This window comes from Pipra filicauda, unplaced genomic scaffold, assembly GCF_003945595.2.
Source record: "Pipra filicauda isolate LSUMZ 115617 unplaced genomic scaffold, ASM394559v2 scaffold149_size4050908_pilon, whole genome shotgun sequence".
Classification (NCBI taxonomy): domain Eukaryota; kingdom Metazoa; phylum Chordata; class Aves; order Passeriformes; family Pipridae; genus Pipra; species Pipra filicauda.
The window spans coordinates 1,010,275-1,034,825 of NW_024103984.1; the positions used below are offsets into that span (position 1 = coordinate 1,010,275).

At 39.1% G+C, this 24,551-nt stretch overlaps 1 protein-coding gene across 3 annotated transcripts; it reads left to right on the top strand.

Annotated features, from left to right (window-relative positions):
* The first annotated feature begins 350 nt into the window (after positions 1-350).
* Positions 351-24,265, top strand: SF3B1 (splicing factor 3b subunit 1). 3 transcript variants are annotated; one of them, XM_027730658.2, is made up of 25 exons: positions 351-435; positions 6,136-6,302; positions 8,217-8,318; positions 9,015-9,129; positions 10,976-11,055; positions 12,256-12,423; positions 12,581-12,815; positions 13,672-13,884; positions 14,286-14,407; positions 15,034-15,231; positions 15,323-15,424; positions 16,747-16,926; positions 17,366-17,452; positions 17,582-17,852; positions 18,125-18,270; positions 18,359-18,505; positions 18,663-18,788; positions 19,212-19,433; positions 19,692-19,874; positions 19,970-20,081; positions 20,168-20,288; positions 20,715-20,846; positions 21,690-21,962; positions 22,439-22,655; positions 23,635-24,265. In XM_027730658.2, the coding sequence occupies exons 1-25, from the start codon at positions 408-410 to the stop codon at positions 23,791-23,793; spliced, it is 3,906 nt and encodes a 1,301-aa protein (XP_027586459.1). In that variant the 5' UTR covers positions 351-407; the 3' UTR covers positions 23,794-24,265. The 3 variants fall into 3 exon arrangements, with proteins under 3 accessions (XP_027586459.1, XP_039234792.1, XP_027586460.1); XM_027730659.2 differs by lacking the exons at positions 351-435; positions 6,136-6,302; positions 8,217-8,318; positions 9,015-9,129 and adding an exon at positions 9,369-10,662; XM_039378858.1 differs by lacking the exons at positions 12,256-12,423; positions 12,581-12,815; positions 13,672-13,884; ... (15 more) ...; positions 22,439-22,655; positions 23,635-24,265 and having other exon boundaries at positions 9,315-11,002.
* Positions 24,266-24,551: the final 286 nt, after the last annotated feature.

Sequence of the window (24,551 nt, forward strand, 5' to 3'; positions counted from 1 at the left end):
AGTGGACACACATGTGCTTTATTCTGGTGTGTTGGCACTGGGGCAGTTACCCTGCTTGGGTGAAACAGAAGGCCAAGCAGTTCGGCAAACAGCTCAGGGCCCCACAATTCCCGTGGGAGAGCCCCGGATCAGCGGGCAGGACATTCCCAGCGATCCCTGCCATGTTCAGCAGCCCCATCACGGCCGCCCGCACCGGAAGTGCCCTCACGCTTCCAATGGCACGGCGGCGGCGCCCTTCAGAGCCCGCCCCCTGTCGCTTTCTGCGCTGCCATTGGCCGAGCGCGCCGTCCATCAGCTCGCCCCGCGGGCCGGGGTGCGCGCGTGCGCAGTGTGGCGCCGGGAGCCGCGCGCGGCGGAAGCGGCGGGGCCGCAGCAGTTCCGCCTCGGCATCGGTGGCGCTGCACAAAATGGCGAAGATCGCCAAGACCCACGAAGGTAAAACGGCCCGCGGGGGCCTTGCGCCCGCGCCCGCCGGGCCCGCGCGCTCTGGCATCGGCCGCCGATTGTGCTTCTTCTCGCGTCAGCGCGGCGCCGGGCGCGGCCGGGCGAGCGGGGACCGGGCGGGCCGCGGCTCTGTGTAATGGCGGCTGCGCCGTCAGCGCCGGGCCCGGGCCGGGGGGAAGCTGGGGCCGGGGAGCGCTCGCTGTGCCCGCGAGGCACGGAGCGCGGTCCCTGCGCTGCCGCCCCACCGGCGCGGCCCCCCTGCCCGCAGGGCCCACGGCTGGCGCTCAGGGCAAATCCCGTGGCCCCGGGGCGGGTTTCGCATCGAAACGCCAGCGACGCGCGTTTATTGCGGTGCTGGAGCCCTCTGGCCTCGGCCCGCGGTGAACAGCGGCCGGAGGGGCGGGCGAAGGGGTGGTGCCGCTGGAGCCGGCGCGGCCCGGGCCCATCCTGGGCTGCCGCTGGATAAGAAAAGTGCCCCGGAGGAGGGGAAAGACCGCGAGGGCTCCAGCGTGTCAGCTGCCATTTTACACGCGTTTCCTGCCTGTTTATGTATGAAAACTGTCTCTCGAGTGATTTGAGGAGCGAGGGCTTTCACAAGCCGTGTGTTATTCCCGAAGGCGGCGGAGCGCGCTGCTGCTTCCAGCCCTTCGTAGCGGGAATCAGAGCTGTCCTTGTGGACATCGACCGTGGCTCTTAAGTATCCTCAGGCAACGCAGAATAATTTTGAGAATTATACCGCTTCTCTGTTTCTGCTTTTGAGTTCTTTACTCGTGTTTCTGTGTACGATAGGTGATCTGTTTTAATTTACATCCGTAATTCCCTAATCGAAAACCACCTCCAGACGGTGGTTGTGCCCTGGGGGGGTAGACAGGGCACCCAGGTGGTCATTGGCTTTGGGGATGGGGTTTATTGTTTCCAGTTTTGCACTTAAACTTTTCAAACGGACAGCCATCGTCTCCCGTGGAAGTGAGGTTAATATAGTCTTTAACACTGCAGACCTAATCTGAGTTTAGGGAATAAGAAGAGCTTAAACTGCTGTCCTCGCTTTTTTATTATTTGGTTCGATTTTTTTTTTTTTTTTGAGTTATGGGACATTACTGTAGAATTACAGGAGTTGTCGTTTTTTTATATGTTGTGACCTGCATAAGGGTTTGTGAGAGTATTACCCATCACGGTGCTCTGCCTCTGGTATTACTTGAAGAGATTTTCGTAATAAAAGAGTAGAATTGTTGTAGGATTTTTTTTTTTAATTTAAATTGCTTGTTTATTGGAGCAAATGGTGATCCATTGACTTCAGTGAAAACATGGACATGCTTCCCGCTGCACGTTTTAATTAGTGTTGTATCAGAACACGTTTTAAGCAGGGAGTTGTTCAATAAAAATATGTATACCAGGGTATGATCATGTAATGCTCTTTCCCAGCTTGAACAGGCTTATTATTTTTCTTCTGAACTCTATCCTATTTTTTTTTTTCAGTTACTGACTAATTTTCCAAGTTGAGTTGTTTGTTACTAAATCATCTTAGAAGATTTTTCATGTATTTGTACTGGTTTGTTAAATACTTATTGGCTGATGTGTTCAAGACACAACTGGAAAGATGTATCAAAACAGTTGGAAATTGTGTCAGCTGCATAGTTTAAGGGGGAACTCTATGTTTTAGGCTGAAAAGTAAAGTTTTAAATGGCAGCTTATAAAGCCTCAATAAATGATTGAGCTTTGAATTCTGCTGGAATTAGTTTTTAATTTATTTTTTTTTCTTGCTCAGAAAAGAACAAAGAGATCACCAAACATAATAGAGAGATCTAACGTGTATAAGAGTGCTAAAGTAGCTAGAAATAAATTGCATAGGGCAAGCTAAATGTGCAAAACTGTGATAAGGCATGAAAACGTAGAAACTGTTTACTCTGTAAAATAGTACTTCAGTATAGGGTCTGGTTCTGCTTTCTTTTTTAATGTTGCAAGTAGAATTACATGTGTGGTAATGGAATACATATTTTGAGGAAGGCTCTCATGACCTGTCTGAGCTAGATGTTCACTGACTTCCAATTCAAATGTGTTGACTTTCATAATATTCAGCATTTATAGTATGTTTCAAACAGCTGTGCATGTTAAAGTTATTTCTTTTAAAATACCAAACTATATTTGAATAAAATACAGGAAAGGTATGAGCAGTAGGATATTATCCCCCTCCTCTTTTTTCCCTCTTAACTCTCACTCCCTATACTGTTTCTCTGTCTATGACTGAAGTTTCTGTTAATGTCCTGGTTTAACTAAATCATCAAATGAGTACTTTGCTTTGCACAATGTCGTTTTAAGCTTTGTGATTACTCTTCCTTAATTTGATATGTATTAAAGTGCTTTGTTAAATAGGGTGTGAGCTTTTTCAGGACGTTGCCACTTAGCTCAAGGAAGGTAAACACATCTTGAACGACAAAACAGCTTTTTCCACTTAAATGTGTGATGCTTTCCAAAGGGGCTGCCAGGCTGCCTGTTGCTGCAGACCTCCTGGTTCAGTGGTTTTTGTGCATGTCAGGTGGGTGTTCTCTCAGAGTGCTCCATTTAAACTGGCACCCAGGAACTGTGTGGCATGAGGTGAGAGTTATGGTGGCCACAGGTGGAGTTTGTTGACCCTGTCCTATGCAGACTTTCTTTGGTGTAGATAACCCAGCAGGATTTGCTGTGAGGAAATGAGAATGCTCCTTAGTCTGTTAACAGATGTAATCCCTGTAAATTTAAAGGAGAAGGCCAACAATAAATGAGACCTGTACCCTTTTCAGTAAAGTTAGCTGTTCAAAAATAAGAGAACAAGGCTTTAGTATGCTAAGTGTTGGTAAGAACTGTTAATAGGAAGATATTTTTGCACTAATGCTATTGCTGCAGAAATCCTAAGATTATTTGAATAGACTCTATTGACGGTAGTCGTGGGGGGAGGCCATGCACAAGCAAATCTCTGTGGCCCATCCTGCAGGGCAGGGGCTTGTATTTGGCTGAGTTATGTGTTCAGGTTGATTCAGTGAACAGGTGATGGAAAGGCAGGATGATCCTGCATTGTAGGCAAGATCTCTAGGCTTTTTTTTGTGTTTTGAAGTTGGTTACAGCTATGGATGTTCAGTCAGGACTTTCTGTGCTACTAAAGGAGGCCGAGTGTTGTTCTAGTAACTGCTCTTTAGAAATGAGAAACAGTGTTATTGTACTCTAAAATCACTCAGTGCCAGTAGTGTTGTCCTTGGGAGAGAAGGAAGCTTTGGGTATTCCCTTTCACTCCAGAGCTGCATTGCACCAGGCTGCAGAAGGAATCAGGAACTTGATCTGCTCTCTGGAAGAAACAGAAAGAACTAAAAAATCTGTGAGGAGAGTATTTGAGTTGCACTGGCTCAATAAACGTGCCTTAGGATGACTTCACCAAAGTGGAATACCTTAAGATGATATGGGTGAGCAGGATACATGTTGCCTCCAGAGGTGAGCAGAGACCCCTGAGGGCAAGAGAGAGCCCTACTTTGGTAGTAGTTTCTTTCTGCTGCTTCTCTGGGAAGTAACATATTGGGGAGTAATGTGCCTCAAGTTCTGGGCTCGGTGGAATCCCTTGTGCTGTGCAGGATTTTAGTGGGAGCTGGATGTACCTGCAGGCAGGAACCAGCAGGTGCTCACAGCTGGAAAATAAGGCTTTTGTCGCGTTTTAGCTTCTCATGAGCTGAGTTTCTGTAACACAGAGGTGGCTGTCCAAGTTATTCTGCTCTAGATATCTGCAAAACATTGATGGAAGCCCTTAAGTGGCTGGAGCAAGATTTTAATCAGCCTCTGTGATATATATTCTGTCGGTGGGACTCTTGGTGAGTTTAGAAGCATATTTCTGCTGGTTTTACCACTGCAGGAATTACTGATTTGCTGTCAGGTTTCCTGAACACTGTGCTTCACTGCCAGCTCCTGCAGGCTGTGTGGGAACACTTAGTCCTGCTGTTCTCACTCAGCTATATGGCAAAGGTTTCTTAGGTTAAACTGTGTGTTCAGTTGCCTCTCTAGAAAACATGCCTTTGTACAGGAGGCACAATTTGGCTTACAGTGGTGTGTGGTTTGTTTGTTTGCTTGCTTTTTTTTTGGTTCTTGGCAACCTGATAAGAAAAGATAAGAAAAGGATCCAGCCCTCACTTTAAGTAAAAACTTTAAGTTTACGGTTTGAACAGTTTGAACTTTTAAACCAAGCAATTCTGATCCAATAATTTGCATTAGCAATAATCTTACCTTTAGAAAAACAGTATTTTAATTTTAATTTTTGTCAAATTTCTTAACAGATCTTGTGGTATGGTGTCTTTTGCAAGCTGACTTGGTGGGAAAACCTTATGAAATTTTTTCATCCTGAAAAAGAGAAATGAACAACAGTAGTAAACAACTAGTGAATAGTCAAGATTTAAGATTATTTATGAACAGAATTTCCTGTAGCTTCTTTTGTAAATTGGCAAATTTCTCTTAAGTTAATGTAGCAGGCAGTACCACTTTGTGTGGGAGAGGGTCAATCATTGGTGTTGGAAGGGTCTTTTGAGACCTTCCTCTCAAGCATGATCCTTTGTATTTCTGCAGCCATGATATGCAACTCTTGGGTATTTTTTTGGCCATGAAAGTAATTGATTTACTGAAGTTTGCATTATATGGATAATTGCCTATACGTATCTGTTGACTCAAAATTCATAGGGAAACAGTAGTAATTTTATGGAGTTAGTTGTGCCTTAGTATACCTGCATCACAGTTATATTTGTTGAAGACAGGTGGATTACTGCAGTTTATTTTCTCACTGTGTTACAACAGATAGAGGAAGGCATGGTTTCATTTGGTTCCTTGTTTTGTGGATTAACAAGTTAGTGTTCTTTCTGAAAGTACCGAATTTCTATGGTCAAAGATGTCCACCAGAGTTGATTAGAGTTTGATCTTGATACAGTAAAAGAATGGCAAAGCTCCCATTTGTCCTGTTTGAAGGGTGTTTTGTTACCCAGAAGAATAGTAGACTCTTAAAAGATGGTGGTGCAGGCAGGAATAATGATGAGTAAATAACATCTGATCTGCCAAAGTGAAAAGGAACTGGTCCTAAATTTGGGGATTTTTTTTGTTAAATTGGTACCCGGTGGCATATTAGTTGGTTTCTTTTTTTAATTTATTTATTCAAAGGCAATACAGCTTTGCAGTGTTAGAAAACGCAATACAGTGTTGTTTTATTAAATTTCAGCTTTTAGAACTCTTGCAGTAGCTCTTTTGAACAGATTTGTTTAAATTAGCAAAATTGGTGATAACGTTGTGGAAGGCTTTTTTTAATGAGAAGATTACATTTGTTGCAAAAGTGTTTTCTTAGTGTAGTGTTGAGAAATATTGCTGTGGTGTAAACTACCTTCTCTCCTATCTCTGGAAGATGAGATAGTTTGATTAGTTTGCTTTAGGCCATATAGTTAAAGTAGTCTGTGCAGGATAATATTACAGCTTCAGGAAAAGCTGCTTATAAATAGAATATAGTTTATGGTATTTATTTCTTTATTATTTAAAGCATTATAGTTTATGGTACTTTATAGTTTTGTGTGTCATGTATGTTTGTTTCTTTTGTGATAATCTTTGAGTTTGGGCAAAAAACTCAGTTTGCTGTACATAGTAACATGAATATTACATACATGTAATAAGACTGGTGGGGGTTTTTTTGTGTCTTTACCCTAGATATCGAAGCACAAATTCGAGAAATTCAAGGAAAAAAGCCTGCTCTTGATGAAGCACAAGGAGTAGGCCTTGATTCCACAGGATATTATGATCAAGAAATTTATGGTGGCAGTGACAGCAGGTTTGCTGGATACGTCACTTCTATTGCAGCAACTGAATTGGAAGATGTAAGTGATTTTATGTATTTGTTGTTTAGGGCATGCAATCTAAGTATTTGTAGATCAATTTTGAGTAATTTTTAATAGCAGTTGTGTGTAGTAAAACATTTGTTGTCTTTAAAGCCATATTGCACCAAATACGTCTTATCTGGGAAGCTTATAATCATAGAATAGTTTGTGTTGGAAGGGACTTCAAAGATCATCCAGTTCCAACCCCCCTGCCATGGGCACGGACACCTTTCACCAGACCAGGTTGCTCAGAGCCCCATCCAACTTGACTTTGAACACTTTCAGGGATGGAACATCCACAGCTTCTCTGGGCAACCTGTTCCAGGGCCTGACCACCCTCCCAGTGAAGTTTTTTTTTTTCCTAATGTCCAGCCTAAACCAGCTCTCTTTCAGTTAGAAGCCATTCCTCCTTGTCCTGTCACTACATCCCTTCAGACACTGCAAGGTCACAGTTAGGTCTTCTCTCAGCTGAACAAACCCAACTCAGCTTTTCCTCATAGGAGAGGTCTCCATCCCTCTAATCAACTTGGTGACCTCCTTTAGACCTGCTCCATCAGGTCCGTGTCCTTCCTGTGCAGGGGTCCCCAGAGCTGGATGCAGCACTCCAGGTGGGATCTCACCAGAGCAGAGCAGAGGGGCAGAATCCCCTCCCTCCCCTGCTGGCCACGCTGCTTTGGATGCAGCCCAGGACAGGGTTGGCTTTCTGGGCTGCCAGAGCACATGGCCAGGTCACGTCCAGCCTCTCATCCACCTGCACCTCTGAGTCCTTCTTGGGAAAGCTGCAGTTTTAAGCCTGGCTTGTACTTCATGAATTGCACTTTGAGAGCCTTGTAGGCCCAAGCAAAAGGCAAAAAGTTGTGGCCTGGTACTTAATTGGTGTCAGCCTTGCCTGGAGTTAATTAACTTTGTTCTGTTGTTGCTACCAGGATTAAAAATGACAGTAAAAAAATTCTGATAAATCTTTGTCCAACAAACCTTAGTGACTATTCTAAGATTTTTATTTTTACTTAATTTCAAACTTGAGAGCAGCTTTGAGCATTGGCTTTGTCACTGTATTATATTCTCCTTACGTATCCTGCTTGTAAGATTACTTGATGTTAATTTCTAATTTAAATTTGACCACGTTTTCAGTTGCAGGAGCAGTCAGAAACTGCAGTTCTAGTCATAAATACATAGGTAACTACATATTGTACCAAGTGAATTATATTTTTAAGAGTGAAGAAGATTGTTATGTTCAGTTTAGTACTAGTTGATACGTTGATTTTTATTTTTTTTAGTGTCATCCATAAACTTTTAAGGATTCCTTAATTAAAATTTTCTATTAGTCTGGAACTCACTGAAAAGTTTCCTGGTTTTAAGAGCAGTTTTCCTTTTGGGTTGCTGTAAGTTATTGCATAGAAACTGAGTACTAATATGAAGAAATGGATAACAAAAGTGAGTGCCCCTTATTGCCATTATGATTGAGTAAGTATAATAAACTAACATGAATATATCTCTGAATTTTTCACTGTTTCTGAAGCTTTTTTATAGGGTTATTTACTCAAGTTTTGTTCCATATAGCTGACTTCTAAGAGAAATAGCTTGATTATCAGTGCACCAGTTTTCACATGCCAACTAAGGAGCTATATCAGAAATGGTAATATGAAATACAGATGTTTTGTCTAACTAGTGTAGATAAACACAAGCATACTTGATAAAAGGTAGCATATTTCAAAATACTTGAGCCTTGCAGAGAATAAGACACCTTTTTAGTGGTATGGATGTAATAATAAAAGCTATATGAGAAAGCTTGCTAAAATTAGGAATAAACATGTCCATTTCCATCTTTTCTATGGCCATGGTGTGTTCATTTGATGTTAGTTTACCTAAATATAATATCAGCATGACAAATTTTTCATGTCTTCTTACTGCCAGGATGATGATGATTACCCTTCCACCAGTTTGCTTGGGCAGAAGAAGCCAGGGTACCACGCTCCAGTGGCATTGCTTAATGACATCCCACAGTCTACTGAACAGGTACGTCTGAACTGAAGGCACAATAAAATACTGGCTTGGGTGTTAGGGGAAAGAAGTGTTAAAATTTATCCATAGCACACCTTGTCTTTTGGAAATACAAGATGTATGTAAAGGGCTATGGTTTTTTAATTTTGCTGTAGGCTTCTTACTGCTTTAGCTTGGAATTTCACAGGGTGATAAAAATTGGCACTTGTGCATGTAAAGCCCATATGGGCATATAAACTAAACTATTGAGTTTTTTTTTTAATTGAAACTCACATACTTCAGAAATCAAAACAACTGGAAATCTTAATGACCTTTATACATCTGTTTTTTTGAAGAAAATGTAATCATGTAATTTATATTCCTGGAGTATTTTTCTGTGAAATTCAAAAACATTTGAAGTGGCATTAAGTCACACTACTGAAAGAAAGGGAAAGGTTGACAGCACAAAATGCTTTTGTAACATGGGAATAAACTCTTAATATAGAGGATTTTTATCAGAAGTGCTTTTGTAAGAAACTGTGTTAAAAAAAGTGAAATTCTAGTTACGGAAGTAAAATTTATGTTAGCGTAACCTTTTGACATTATGGAAAGTTGAGATGAAAAATAATCTACGCCTTTTTAGGAATACCTGAAAACGAATGCAGTACCAGACAGATTTCATATTGCTCCTCATACATATGTGACTAACAGGCTTTTTTTTTTTGTTTTTAGTATGATCCTTTTGCAGAACACCGTCCTCAAAAGATTGCAGATCGGGAAGATGAGTACAAAAAGCACAGGCGGATGATGATAATTTCCCCTGAGCGTCTTGATCCTTTTGCAGATGGTAATTTATTTTGACTTTTCTATACCCTGTATGGAATTTTTGTCTTTAATTGTCTTTAGCCCTTTGATTTCTGTTGGCATGCTTATAAACTTAGTTTTGTTTTTAAACATCCCCTTTTCATAGAGATTTGGTTGAAAATCTAGATGCCATATACTTCATCTTTATAATACGAGTTTTCTTTCCAGGTAGAAGGACAAGAAAATTGTCAATGAGCCATTGCCATAGAAACACAAAGGGTTAAAGGTTTCTCTTTTCTTTTGTTTTGGGTTGTGCGTTGTACTTTGAACAACTTGTGTATTGAGTGCTCAGATTCATTCAGTACCTTGAAAGTTTTCATTCCAAGTCATAGATTTACAGGGTTACTGCTTTTGAAATGCTGGTTCTCAAATAGAGCACCTTATTCTTACCATCCTATGTAAACCTTAGGTGGTATAGCTAAAAGAAACAAGAGCGTATATAAGACTTTGATACTACTAATAGTTCAAGTCTGTTCTGATAATTTTAGAATGCAAGTCAGGAAAAGGGGTGTTAGTGGGTCTGACAGAAATTTTCTTCAGGTGAGTGAGTTTCACATGTGGCAATAAGATGCCTGTTGGCTTAAAATTAGTAGCTATTTTGCAGGTTTTACAATTGAGAATTTCAGCCTGCATGAATTAATAGGGATATTAATTATTTTACTTGCTTAATTGTAATTGATATAAACATGTATTGTCAGAATTCACAGGCCCATACTAACTGTCCTTAATTTCTTTCCTACAGCAGTACTGCTATATGCCAGTCCTGTCTGCATTCTTAAGGGTGCAGTTCAACACATCCTGTGTAGATTATGGTGAAAAAGTATTCCAAAGGAAAGTCCTATCAAAGCTAGTGTCAGAAAGACACAGCCAATTGGGCAGTGATCTTCAGCGTAGAAATGTTTAAGAAGTGTATTTTTTTCCCTAAAGTATAATGCTATACCACTTGTATAGCAAATCCGCACATTTTTCTTTAAGAAAAGTGTTTTTCTTGACAAGTCTCATTTCTATAAAGTTGGGCTTCTTTTAAAGTATATAAAAATTTAATTAATGCAAGATACACAGCATAAAACAACATATGGTGTACAAAACCCATTTCCTGTGAGTATTGTTGTGGTGGTGTATGTACTGTATTGCATTCAGCTCCCAATCACAATTGTACCTTGAGAAAAGAAGAGGGGGAAAGTGTCATCAAATGGTTTTGTGGGGTTTTTTGTTTTGTTTTATTTTTATTTTTTAATGAAGCCCTGTTACAATATGACACTAGAAGGTCTGTGAGACATGTCCAGATTTGTCAAACTTATAAATGGGTCTTTATGCTAAAACAGTTTAAACATTACTTAGGTATGCGATAGTTATTTATAGTCAGATAACAAGTAGGATTTAACAGCTTACACAAGGTAATGTTTTGATTATAAATATCTTTCCAAAGTGTTACTAATGGTAAAGAGATAATTTTCTAGGCTTCTATTCTGCTGCTTGAAGTCAGAACTGCTGATGGAGACAAAGGCACGAAAGTGTACGTATTCCGGATTAGCAACCCAGGAACCCATCACTTCTGAAGACTCTTAACTGTGTTGTCATTTTATCATTTTTATCGGCTTTAAAATATTTGTTTGAAACTGCAGTAGTTATGTTTGTGTTCAAACAGGTTAAATTGATCAGCAAACTGAATAAACGTAAGATACATGTAATTTTTAAAATTTTCGATCAAAAAGTAAAATTAAATGATCATGGAATAATATAATACTAGAGCAGGACAGTAGAAGTCAATAGTTTCTGCTTATCCTGTACTCATTGTGCTCCATTCCTGTTGCTGTTCTCTTCCACAGGAGGGAAGACTCCAGATCCTAAAATGAATGCCAGAACATACATGGATGTTATGCGTGAACAGCATTTAACAAAAGAAGAGGTGTGTTTGGGGGAGGGTTTTCCACTTGAACTGAGTTTCAATTTACAGCCTTCGAAAGTATGTTAAGAGAGTGGGAAGATAAATTCTGTTGACTTTAAAGTCCTTTTCCTTGGAAAATCCTGTTCTTCACATATTGAAAGTCAATAGAATTTAAAGATGAAAGTTTTGGAAAACATCCATTCTACATAATAACTAAGTAATGCAGGGAGAAATATACTGAGGCTATTTTCATATGGATTTTTTTATAGCACTTGAGCTTTGTCGTTTATTTTCTTACAGAGGATGAGAGACAAATTCTTAACAGTGACTGAGGAGTATTCAGTGTCAGATGTTTGTTTTTGTGAGCTCTGTGTAAAGAGAATCCAGGGAGGTTTTAAAAGGCTTTTGTTAAAGTACTTACAACAGATGTTGCAGTACTAAGATGTGGTAGAAGGTTGACATTTGATTTTAAATATTAAGAAAAGGAAAAAAAAAGGGTAAAGCAGATGCTTTACTCATGGCTCTTAAAAATTCATTTTAGTTTGTAAAAAGATATTGGTAATAAATCAGATTTCTTGTGTAAAACCTACAGTGCCATCTTGTTAATTGGAGCAAGACCCTGTAGTTCCAGTGACTTCTGACATTGATTTATACTTGTCTTACCCTAATTTAGGATTTAGTTCATAGTTTTGACAGTCTTACTGCTTATGGATCCATCGATAAGTGCAGAACAGTCTGGGTTAGTGTGCTGTTTCACCAGTATCATCACAGAATTTTAGAGAGGAATCCCAGGGCTTTATGTCACGGGATGTAGCTCGCATGAACATATTTTCTAAGTCATCCACCTTTAATTTACTGAAGTACAAGTTGTTTGAAACAGATGGGTAATGATTTTAAGGCATACATATGGGTGACAGAAACTGATAGCTTTCAGAATTCTCCATGCACTTGCATTTGCTGTAAGAATGGCTTTTAAAGAAAAATCAATTCAATCAATTCAGCCCCTCTAAACACATACCTGCTCTGTCAATACAGAATAATTTGAAAAAAAAGTGACCTTGAAATGAAAGCAGTAGCTAATTGCATGTTATTTGAGCAAAACCTCAAAAAACAGCGTAAAAAGATATGGTGGAGCTGAAAAAACTCTTTTAAAGGTATAATATGAAGAGACCTTCTTGAGAAATATGTTTCTTATGTTTGTATTTTTGTGCTTTTGAATAGAGGGAAATTAGGCAACAACTAGCTGAAAAAGCTAAAGCTGGAGAGCTTAAAGTCGTCAATGGAGCTGCATCTCAGCCACCTTCAAAACGCAAACGCCGTTGGGATCAGACAGCTGATCAGACTCCTGGTGCTACACCTAAAAAATTGTCCAGTTGGGATCAAGCAGAGGTAATAATACTAGTGCTCATCAGCTATCTAAAAAGACATTATTAATGCTAATCCTCTTGAAAGTCAGAAGTTTCTTACTCTATTTGAAAAGAGCAACTAGCAGCCTTTTACTGTATAGTGTGAGTGATACTGATACTTCTGGTCTTGTCTCGTGTAGACTCCTGGGCATACACCATCTCTGCGATGGGATGAGACTCCAGGCCGTGCAAAGGGTAGTGAAACTCCTGGTGCCACCCCAGGCTCGAAAATATGGGATCCAACTCCCAGTCATACACCAGCAGGAGCAGCAACACCTGGCCGGGACACGCCTGGTCATGCAACACCAGGCCATGGAGGTGCCACTTCCAGTGCGCGTAAAAATCGGTGGGATGAAACACCAAAAACAGAAAGAGGTATTGATGGCAAACTGGAACGTGCATAATAAGTTTTGAATGGTTAATTGTATTGGATTTTTTCACTTTAGGCTAACAGTGGGTTCAGAAGTCAGGCAAGAAGTAATTGTGCTCTGACATCTAGTGGTTGAAGTGGGATGTTGTTCTTGTCGGAGTTGGTAGCGTTGAGTTCTGCCTGTGAGCTTCGCTCACACCTGTGAAAGTATCTCAGCTCAAAAATTGAATCAAAGTTTGGTGATGTATCTACTGACTGCTGCAGGGTGGGATTTTCATATGTAGAGGACATAGTAAGGGAGCTCACGTTGAATTGCTTTTCATCATACATTTGTGTGTGTTGGTTCTGAATGGTTTAATTCTTTTGAAGAGATTTTTGTTAAAACAAGTTTTGGTAGCATTTTCTCACCTGCCTTACTTGAATTTGGCTCTTGTGTCAGAACAGTGGAAAATTGTTGCCTAATGCTTTTATCGAGGGAGTACATGGAGTAATTTGTTCAGTTTCTACAATACCTGATTAATTCTGGGTTTTTTAGAATATTATTTATTATAATATTAGAATATTATTTATTATAAGATTATTATTATTTAGAATATCTTTTTATGCTAAGAGTCAGCAAGAAGATGACACATTTTTGTCATAAAAAGAAATTCTCTGTTGCATGTTTTTAGTGTAATGGTTGTATTTTTTTCAGTATTCACCAAAGTAGTCTTTACTTTTTTGTCTACTCTTTGTTTATTTGGTATTTTTTAATTTGTATAGAAATGAGGACAAGATACTGAAAATGAGTCTGGATATTGATCCTATAGTTGGAATATGTACTGTTCAGCTTTCTGCAAAGATTGTTTTGTTTTTCCTTAGATACCCCGGGCCATGGCAGTGGATGGGCTGAGACCCCTCGTACAGACAGGGGGGGTGACTCCATTGGTGAGACACCAACCCCAGGAGCAAGTAAAAGAAAATCCCGATGGGATGAAACGCCTGCGAGCCAGATGGGTGGCAGCACTCCTGTTCTGACACCTGGCAAAACACCCATTGGGACACCAGCTATGAACATGGCAACACCTACACCAGGTAAGCTCAGTCCCTTGGCTACAACTTCATTTTGTTTTGTGGGTATGAGGATCTACCTTTATATTGTATGTTGAAATAGACTGCTGGCTGACATGCTCTCTTGCCTGTATGAAAGCATTCAGTATGTGCTCAGTTTACTCTTTTCAATGTCCACAGCAACTCGGTTCTGGAGGGGAATTGAGACTTAAGTTACATATCTGTTGCTGCTCAGTTTAGTTGGTTAAAAATTGATAAAAGTCTTTCTGGAAGTCTGATATCTTCCTGCAGATTTCAGGTGCTATGGAAACACGAGAGCACTTAAAAGCTAAATTAACAAGTAATCTCCTTCTGCACACAGAATATTTTTTTTTTAAAAAATACTCCTTTTTTTTTTTTGTTTTTTTTTTTAAATCTGAATACAGGTCATATCATGAGCATGACTCCTGAACAGCTGCAGGCTTGGCGTTGGGAAAGGGAAATTGATGAGAGAAACAGACCACTTTCAGATGAGGAATTGGATGCTATGTTTCCAGAAGGATACAAGGTAATTTATCTGGATTAAACATAGCAGACCATGATGGGGGTTTTTTTCTTGCCAGGGATTGCTGATTTTTTTCCCCCCCTCCCCACAAGTAGAATGTTTCATATTAACTATTGATTATTGATAGTAGATGCTTGTTTGATTTGGTTGCTGATTTTATTGTAAATCCATTAGAAGGGAAGATCTAAAGGTGATCTTAAAGACGCTTTGTTGTTGTTCTTGTCTGTGTTGGGAATGCCTGTCAGGGCCAGAAATGAGCTCTGAATGGACTGATAAAAATATTAAGTCCAGGTGTAGAAAACATAGAAGAGAGTAAGAAGCAAGTTACTCTGTTGATGCAGAATTTGAAGTGCTTCTTTAATACTTGGAGACTTCAAATTTTATTATCCAAGCTCTCAATAGTGGAAATGAGCTTTCTTCTGGAATATTGTCAATACAGGATAAGCGCAAATAAAAACTGTCACAGTGAATTTGTATTGGTGTGAACATGGGATCTGATGTAGGCAATAACATTTTACAAATCCCCAAACAAATAAAATGAAAGCTAGAACTCAAGCCATGTTTTGAATTTGATGCCTTCCTCTTTTTATGTCATTGCATTAAATTAAATTTTGTTCTTTCTCCTGTAGGTTCTTCCGCCACCGGCTGGCTACGTTCCCATTCGCACTCCAGCTCGGAAGCTCACAGCAACTCCAACACCTTTGGGAGGGATGACTGGATTCCACATGCAGACAGAAGACCGGACTATGAAGAGCGTTAATGACCAGCCATCTGGAAATCTGCCATTCCTAAAGCCGGATGATATCCAGTACTTTGATAAACTGCTGGTAAATGAGGTTTCACTCATGCTGATGTAGCTTTCCTGTTTTCTTTTGAATATGTGACAATGCCCTTTTATTTGTCTGGATTTATTTGTAGGTTGATGTTGATGAATCAACTCTGAGTCCTGAGGAACAGAAGGAGAGAAAAATAATGAAATTACTTCTGAAAATAAAGAATGGCACACCTCCCATGCGAAAGGTAAGATGAATTGTCAGGTGCATTTATGTAATTGTTTTTCAAAAATTGGCATTTGTTTTCAGGTTTAGCTTCAGTTGTCCATGGGATTCTCTTTAAGATAATCTTCTAAACTTTGATATCTATTGTGGTTTAACACCAACTGGCAACTAAGCCCCACACAGCTGCTTGCCCCCCCCCCCACGCCCCGTGGGATGGAGGAGAGAATCAGAAGAGTAATAGTGAGAAGGCTTGTGGGTTGAGATGAGAACAATTTAATAATAATAATAATAACAACAATAATAATAATATTAATAAAGGAAAATAACAAAAAAAAGAGAGAAATAAACCCCAAGAAAACAAGTGATGCAAATGGAAAACAGTTGTTTAATACCAGCTGATGCCCAGCCAGTCCCTGAGCAGTGGTCCTTGGCCAGCTTTCTCCCTGGTTTATACGCTGAGCATGATGCCATATGGTGTGGAATATCCCTGTGGTCAGTTGAGGTCAGCTGTCCTGGCTGTGTCCTCTCCCAGCATCTTGTGCCCCTCAGCCACCTTGCTGGTGGAGTGGGATGAGGAACAGAAAAGTCCTTGACTGTGTGTAAGCCCTGCTCAGCAATAATTAAACATCCTGTGTTATCAGCACTGTTTGCAGCACAAATCCAAACCACAGCCTCATCCTGTGAGCCTCATCCTCAGCAACTGTGAGGAGAATTAACTCTGTCCCAGCCAAAACAGCACATCTGTTTAGTGCTTTCTTCCTCTTCTATATCTCTGTAACTTTTTGTTTGTCATTCAGTGTAGTTTAGTATTGCTGCTCTTTCTGCAGTAATGTCAGTCACTAAATGTTTTATGGCTTGAATAATTTTATTTTACAATTTTAAGAGACTAGATTTATAGTTCTTTTTGCTGACAGGGCTTTGTAATTTTTTGGATTTTACTTCCTACACTTAAATTAGCAGTGTAGCTCTTAGTTAAGTTTTGGCCTTAAATGTTAGGTAACACAGTAGCACAGGTTTGCTCTGAATTTACAATAGCACCAAGCTGCCGAGATGCAAGTAAGTGCTGTGAAGCTGATTTTTAGATGGAGACAATATTAGAGCAGAAGCATGCTTTTCTTGAAAATTGAACACCTAGGAACTAACCACATGGTGTTTGTCATCACACATTTGTGTTTAAACAGATCAGCATAAATTCGTTTGAAGTAGAGTTTTGTCCTGATAGGGGTAAGTATTTTGAAGCCTGTGGTTACAGTCAGTTACATTTTAACTTGGTTAGTATCTGTTTTGTAGTTGTTCACTGTTGTTTCCTTAGTTTTAACCAGCGGGCTTTTTGGTTTTGTTTAGGCTGCGCTGCGACAAATCACTGATAAAGCTCGGGAATTTGGAGCAGGGCCGCTGTTCAATCAGATTCTGCCTCTGCTGATGTCACCAACACTTGAAGATCAGGAGCGTCACTTACTTGTCAAAGTCATCGACAGAATTCTTTACAAACTGGATGACTTGGTCCGACCATATGTACACAAGGTCTGCTGCAGTTTAGTATTTCATCTCTGATTTGCCTTTTCTGTGCTTTGTGTGCATGTTGGAAGAGGATGATACCATGTTTTTTTACCATAATTGGCTTTCATATTTCTTAAACCAAACTTTAAGTTTTTATAGTGGGATTGAAGTGCGGGCTTTTTAGTATTATGGCATGATGTAAATATGATAGAGAGATATATATATATATCATGTATCATATTGGAGGTGGGAAGGGGATCTTACCTGGTCTAGGTAGTATTACTGGACCAGGTCCTTTAGAGACAATAAGCCGTAAAACCAATAGATTTATTTTTTTTTCTGATCATAATAAAATTTTAAGCTTGGATCCATGGAATCATCTTTGTTTCATGGACTCTACTAGAGCCAGAAATACTATTAAAAGTTGTAATGAAGGGCAATATTAATTTGTTCATTTTTTTAGATCCTTGTCGTCATTGAACCACTGCTGATTGATGAAGACTACTATGCTAGAGTGGAAGGCAGAGAAATTATTTCGAACTTGGCTAAGGTAAAATTCCATCCTTCATCAGAGCACTAAGTTAGCTTACAGATATAGCTGCATGTTTATAGGTGTGGCAGAAGAATTAACTGTGCTGTTCATAAATCCAATTGGTATGTTTCCTGTTTTTTCCTTCAGGCTGCTGGTTTGGCAACAATGATCTCCACAATGCGACCTGATATTGATAACATGGATGAATATGTCCGAAATACAACAGCTCGAGCCTTTGCTGTCGTTGCCTCTGCTCTGGGCATTCCTTCTCTGTTACCCTTCTTGAAAGCTGTCTGTAAAAGCAAAAAATCCTGGCAGGCTAGGCACACTGGCATCAAGATTGTGCAGCAGATTGCTATTCTTATGGGTTGTGCTATCTTGCCTCATCTCAGGAGCTTGGTTGAAATTATTGAACATGGTAAGTTCTGCTTTTCCAGGCCAATTTTTTTGTACTCACTTTACATCTGGAAATTTTTTCATACCTTCAGTAAGGCGCGCAGTTACAATAGGGTGCTGGTTTTGTTTTTCTTCTGACGCTGAGAAGCATTTCAGCTGACTCTGAAAGAGGAATAGTGGTTCAGTATTCCTGAAAATAAATTAATCCCTTTTACACTGCCCCTCTGTTTTTGCTGTTTTGAACTTAAGGCACAACAAGCAGAAGAAGTGCTACTAAACACTACTCTTTTGCAGGGCTGGTGGATGAGCAGCAGAAAGTTCGCACCATCAGCGCTCTGGCCATTGCTGCTCTGGCTGAGGCAGCTACACCCTACGGTATTGAGTCATTTGATTCCGTTCTGAAGCCTTTGTGGAAGGGTATTCGTCAACACAGAGGAAAGGTATATCTGAAATACTTTCTGTAGTTTGAACTGAAATGGGTGTGTACCCTCTGTAACTAATTAGAGACATATTTCTGCCTTTAAATAGGGTCTGGCTGCCTTTTTGAAGGCTATTGGTTACCTGATTCCACTCATGGATGCCGAGTATGCAAACTATTATACCAGAGAAGTCATGCTAATCCTTATCAGAGAGTTCCAGTCTCCTGATGAAGAGATGAAAAAAATTGTGTTGAAGGTATGTCAGAATGATTGTTTAGCATTGATATTGATTATCTATGTATTTCCTTTTCTTAAAAATAAACAAAAACCCCCAAACCAACCAAATAAAAAAACTCCAGCCTAAAACCCACACCCTACAGAATTAAAATTGTTGGATTTTTGTTTCCTGCCAGGTGGTAAAGCAGTGTTGTGGTACGGATGGTGTTGAAGCAAACTACATTAAAACAGAAATCTTGCCACCTTTTTTCAAACACTTCTGGCAGCACAGAATGGCATTGGACAGAAGGAATTACAGACAGGTATTTTAGGTTTTTTTTTTTTTGTTGTTGTTGTTTTGTGTGTTTTTTTGTTTTTTTTTTAGTTGGAAAATTATTTACAGTAGAATAAAATTCATATCAGAATGTTCATTCAGGCTAGATGCTTAATTTTGTCTGTGTCCTGAAACTGATTTTTGTTTGTACTAGTGATTTGGAAGTTGTGTAGCTAAGAAGGCTCTCAGGCTCTTAGGAGTTTATCAAGACATTTTACATCTGTGTATATGAGCCTACCTCAGTTGTGCAATGGGGTAGGTTGCTCCATTTGTGTTAAAAACATTGAATGATTTCTAAAGGTAAAAACAGTTGTTTGTGATGCTGTTTCTCTTCAGACAAGAGAAATTATTTTCAAGATGGAGAAAGTAGATTTTTAACAATGCTTGCTTACCTAACATTTGTGTATTTCAGCTGGTTGATACAACTGTGGAGCTGGCAAACAAAGTGGGAGCAGCAGAAATTATTTCTAGAATTGTGGATGATCTGAAAGATGAGGCTGAGCAGTACAGAAAAATGGTCATGGAAACAATTGAGAAGATAATGGGAAATCTGGGGGCAGCAGACATTGATCATAAACTGGAAGAACAACTTATTGATGGTATCTTGTACGCCTTTCAGGAACAGACAACAGAGGTATGGCCAAGGGTGTTCAGTGTGTGGTTTATTTCAGTTGTAAGCCATTTCACTGTTAGAAATACAGAAATGTATGCTTCTAAGGTAGATTTTTTTTTTTTTTTTAGAATCACTTTTTAGATGTCACTGCTCTAATCAATGAAATCCAGAAGCAATCTCTGGAGTGTTAACATTTTAATGGCAGTTTTAGATGGTGTCAACTTTAGTTCAAATGTAGTGTTGCTGTTGGTCTGATTTTTCCTTTGTTTTTACACTCAGGATTCTGTGATGCTGAATGGTTTTGGCACAGTGGTTAATGCTCTTGGCAAAAGAGTTAAACCCTACTTGCCACAGATCTGTGGTACAGTTTTGTGGCGTTTGAACAACAAATCAGCTAAAGTCAGGCAGCAGGCTGCTGACCTCATCTCTCGTACTGCAGTGGTCATGAAGACTTGTCAAGAGGTATTGTATGGACTTCTCCTACCAAATTTGCTCTAGCTTGTCATAGTAATGAGAGGGGAGAGAATTAACTTCTAAATCTTTTTACTTGGTTGCAGGAAAAACTGATGGGACACTTGGGTGTTGTTTTGTATGAGTACCTGGGTGAAGAATATCCTGAAGTACTGGGCAGCATCCTCGGAGCGCTTAAGGCTATTGTGAACGTTATAGGTATGTTTTTGTGTTCATTACATGGCTATTCAAGGGAAAAATGAACAGGCATTATAAAACTAAATGTGCCTCTTGGAATTCAACAGGTATGCACAAGATGACGCCACCCATCAAAGACCTGCTGCCACGTCTCACACCTATTTTGAAGAACAGACATGAGAAAGTGCAGGAAAATTGTATTGATCTTGTTGGGCGCATTGCAGACAGGTAAGTTAAGTAATGAGGAAATACCTGACCCTCTGTGTGGGCAGTTATTGCAGCAAAAGCTCCAGTTGAGTACTGGATTTGGCATCTGGGTATTCTCATATCTCTTGATATCTCTAAGGCTCTATGTAGATCTTGAGATGGGATATTTAGCAGATGGTCTGTTGAACATATTGTAATTATATTATTTTTAAAGCACTTTATAAGAATTATGTTGTCCACTTATGCAAACTTAGAATGCACACAATATAATGAGTTTTGAGTACACCTTTGACTGGAGAAAGTCTAATATTAACAGATACCTAATTAAGGAAATGGTTAAGCAGTATCCCTCTGTTGATAGCAAATGAATAGGTGCTGCGGTTTGTGTGGTTTTATTTAAAAAATTCTGACATCTCTGAAGAGATAACTCACTTTATTCACTTTCAGAGGTGCAGAGTATGTTTCTGCAAGAGAATGGATGAGGATCTGCTTTGAACTGCTTGAATTACTAAAAGCTCACAAGAAAGCTATCAGAAGAGCCACAGTGAACACCTTTGGTTATATTGCAAAAGCTATTGGGTAAGTTGGTTTAACATTTACCCACTTCTACACACAGTTACCAAATATAGTGATGATTGACAGTTTTCTCCTGAGAAATAATCAAACTTCTCTACATTTTAGATGTGCAGACTTGGTTTTACTCATTTTGTAGAGGAATACAGCCACCTATTCTTCATTATTGTAGGATACTGCACTTCTGAACACAATGTATAGACTAGCGAGGTTAAAGTACAATTTGGTAGTAAAAGCTATTTGTCCCATGAATTTTTGATACTGTGATATGCATTCAGACCCTCTTTGTATTATTTCATAAACTCTCCTTTAAATAATCTTTCTTATTTTGTTTTTTTCCTAAATCAATACTTCTATTTGCAAAGGATTTTTTGCCTCTAAGGTGATACTGCAAGTCAGCAAATTGTAGAATGAAGCAGTTTCCATCTTTATGCATATACTTTAAGTGACATATTACTTAATGCACATACAGCAAGCAACCAAGGAGTGCTGTAACTACATTACCTCTGCAGACATAACCTGTCTCTGTCAGTGTGTACAGTTTTATACAAGTTTGTAATGACCTGTGGGATCAGAGTAATAGTGGGGATGCTGTGCTACCCTCCAGGGTTTACCCGAGGCAGAACAGAAGGCAAGGAAAAACCTAAGTAGAGAAAGAAAAATATGTTGGTTATGAAAGTAAATTGCTTCAGCTGTTTGAATTTAGTGGTTTATGTTGTTTCCCAGTTCTCTAAACATTTTTTAAGGGCTAAGCCATGCTTCTCTGCCACTTGCAGTTTGAAACTCAACCTACTTGATCCAAATCCTTCCTGAATCTATTGACATGGATGCCCTTGTTATCTCTTTCAGACCTCACGATGTGTTGGCAACACTGCTAAATAACCTGAAAGTACAGGAAAGGCAGAACAGAGTATGTACTACAGTAGCAATTGCTATTGTGGCTGAAACATGCTCACCTTTCACAGTGCTGCCTGCACTCATGAATGAATACAGAGTTCCAGAACTGAATGTCCAGAATGGTGTGTTAAAATCTCTTTCTTTCCTGTTTGAATACATTGGAGAGATGGGAAAAGATTACATTTATGCTGTTACACCATTGCTTGAAGATGCTTTAATGGACAGGTGAGTACACTTCCTCTATAGTACTTAGACATAATCATATTAGAAGTATATAGCTGGTTCTTAACGGTAGCAAATATACATATTATCCTTGTTTACTAAGGGTTTTAAGTAACCAGCATGATTTGCAAGCTGTTATTTGCAAATAATTCACATTATATGCTCCAATTTTATTAATATTTTGAAAATTAAAATGATACAAGTGTCTTAAGTCAAGATTTCTTACATTAAAACTGCTTTTGATAATTTATGTTGTTGGAGCTTTTGCTGTGGAATTAGTGTGGATTAATTTGTCAGAAAATTTCCCATCTTTTTTCACTTCACTGATTTTTGATCCTCTGCCTCTTACTGTCAGTAAGTGGGGGATAAATGTGTTATTAGTGCTTTTTAAAAAAGTGTTATTGAAAAGAAATGCTGTGCTTGTCCAACCATGTTGCTTCTAAGTATAGTTTGTTAATAGACCATTGTTCTCTTTGCAGGGATCTTGTACACAGACAAACAGCCAGTGCTGTGGTGCAGCACATGTCTCTTGGTGTTTATGGGTTCGGCTGTGAAGATTCTCTTAATCATTTGTTAAATTATGTGTGGCCCAACGTGTTTGAAACCTCTCCTCACGTCATTCAGGCAGTCATGGGGGCTCTGGAGGGCCTCAGAGTTGCTATTGGTCCCTGCAGAATGTTGCAGTACTGTTTACAGGTATGTTCCTGTGTGTGCTGGGATAGCAGAGGCAGCACTTGACTTTTTTGCCTCCTGGAAAGTCCTTGCCTGACAACTGAAGATGATTTCCAGCAAAGAAATACTGTGGCTTTTTGTCTCTTTAAAGTTTTCTTTAAACGTGGCATTCTGTACTAAGGATGTGAGTAACTGAAACACGCAATAAGCAGAGATTTTGTTAGAGTGAGGTAGCTGATTACATTGCAGAACTTGTTTGGAATTAGCAGATGACCTAGAATATAAATTGACTAAAATAGCCTGGCACTTTAGGTTTGTAAATTGGAAGCATCTTACAAATTTTGAGTACGTGAACTAATGACTGGGGAATAAATGAGTCATGTAAGGGCTTAAGAGAACAAGTAACCAGTGAGATAAATAAACAATAAATTAACATATTGGCTTAATATTGAGTCAGTATGATTTGTTGTTAGCTGAGAAAAACAGTAAGACATTTAAAACTGTAAGAGTGAAGCCCTAGAAAACAGTACTTTGATTAGAATTTATACTGTTAGATCAATACACATTTACAGAAGATGAACTGACTGGTACGTGCTGGTAAAATCTGAAGGCTCCTTTTCTGTGTCATTGCATGTAACAGTTCTTGCTGTGTTGGCTGCAGAACCTAAATTCGCCTGACAGATGGGGAGCAAGGATTAATGTAATGCAGATCAATGTAGAGATGTGACAGCATTTTATTAGTTATTTGCAAATAAGAAATTTAAGAGTTGGGGACCTTAGCATAAAGATTCTGACATCAGTAGGAAGGTGAAAAAAGTCTCTTGCAGTGTATGTTTTTGGAAGTACTACTTGAATGTCCCATTATAGAGAACTGTCCTTTTCCTGGAGCTTTTGCGTTCTGCCAATTTATTAAGTGCTTATTTTGCAACGCTTGATTAAATTCAATGGAAGATATTGGCACCTTTTAAGCTTTTAATAAATTTTGTTCTGTTCTCTTTTCTAGGGTTTGTTTCACCCTGCCAGAAAAGTCAGAGACGTTTATTGGAAGATCTACAATTCGATCTACATCGGCTCCCAGGATGCTCTGATAGCACATTATCCGAGGATCTATAATGATGAAAAGAACACCTATATTCGTTATGAACTTGATTACATCTTATAATCTTCTTGTTCAGTTGTTTGTGTTTAATGCACAGCTGTTGTTCAATTAAATGCTTCAGATTTGACGATGTAAAATTTTAAAATTTGGAGATCAGCGTAGGGCTGGTCAGAGGCAGAGCTAGGTATCCAGTAGCATGATTTTTTAAATATGTCCTTGTTTTTTGATGTTAAACAGTTAAAGCCAGTAGTGACCAACAAAACAGTGATTACAATGTACTGGAGGGATTTCGTTTTGGATCCATCTTTCTGAAGTTTTAGATTTCATTCCTTGTGTTTAAAGGGGAAGTTTATTTGAGAAATAAACATTTGTGTATAAAAACTAATTTGTGTGTGGTTTTTGGACAGAGGGGCTTGTAAAATGAGGCCCTTTGGATTAAGTATTTGTTCATGTAATAAATAGGTGGTATAAAACATTTTAACCCTTTTTGTCATCCACTAGCTTTTGAATAAATAAGAAAAATGTACCAACTGTAGTTAACGTGTGTCTCTTTGTCATGCAGTAATGTGGCTGTAGCCTGGCTGATGGCTGTAGTAGTAGCAGTTTATTCTCATGGAAAAAGTGATGTTTAATTTCTTGTTGATGCTGCTTCATTTGCAGTATGAAGGCGGGCATGGATTAGCTTGGTAAATTTTCAGAAGTTAAGCAGTTTTATTGTAAATGGCATGTGTTGAATGAGTTGTGGAAATTATGCATTGATCACATTCTGTGTTTTTTAGCATTTATGGCTGTATGAAATGCCAAATAATATTTATAGGCCG

Coding starts and splice junctions, on each gene's coding strand:
- SF3B1 (XM_027730658.2), top strand. CDS start 408: ATGGCGAAGATCGCCAAGACCCACGAAG. Junction 18,271..18,358: donor TTCGTCAACACAGAGGAAAG/GTATATCTGAAA, acceptor GCCTTTAAATAG/GGTCTGGCTGCCTTTTTGAA. Junction 20,847..21,689: donor TATATTGCAAAAGCTATTGG/GTAAGTTGGTTT, acceptor TATCTCTTTCAG/ACCTCACGATGTGTTGGCAA.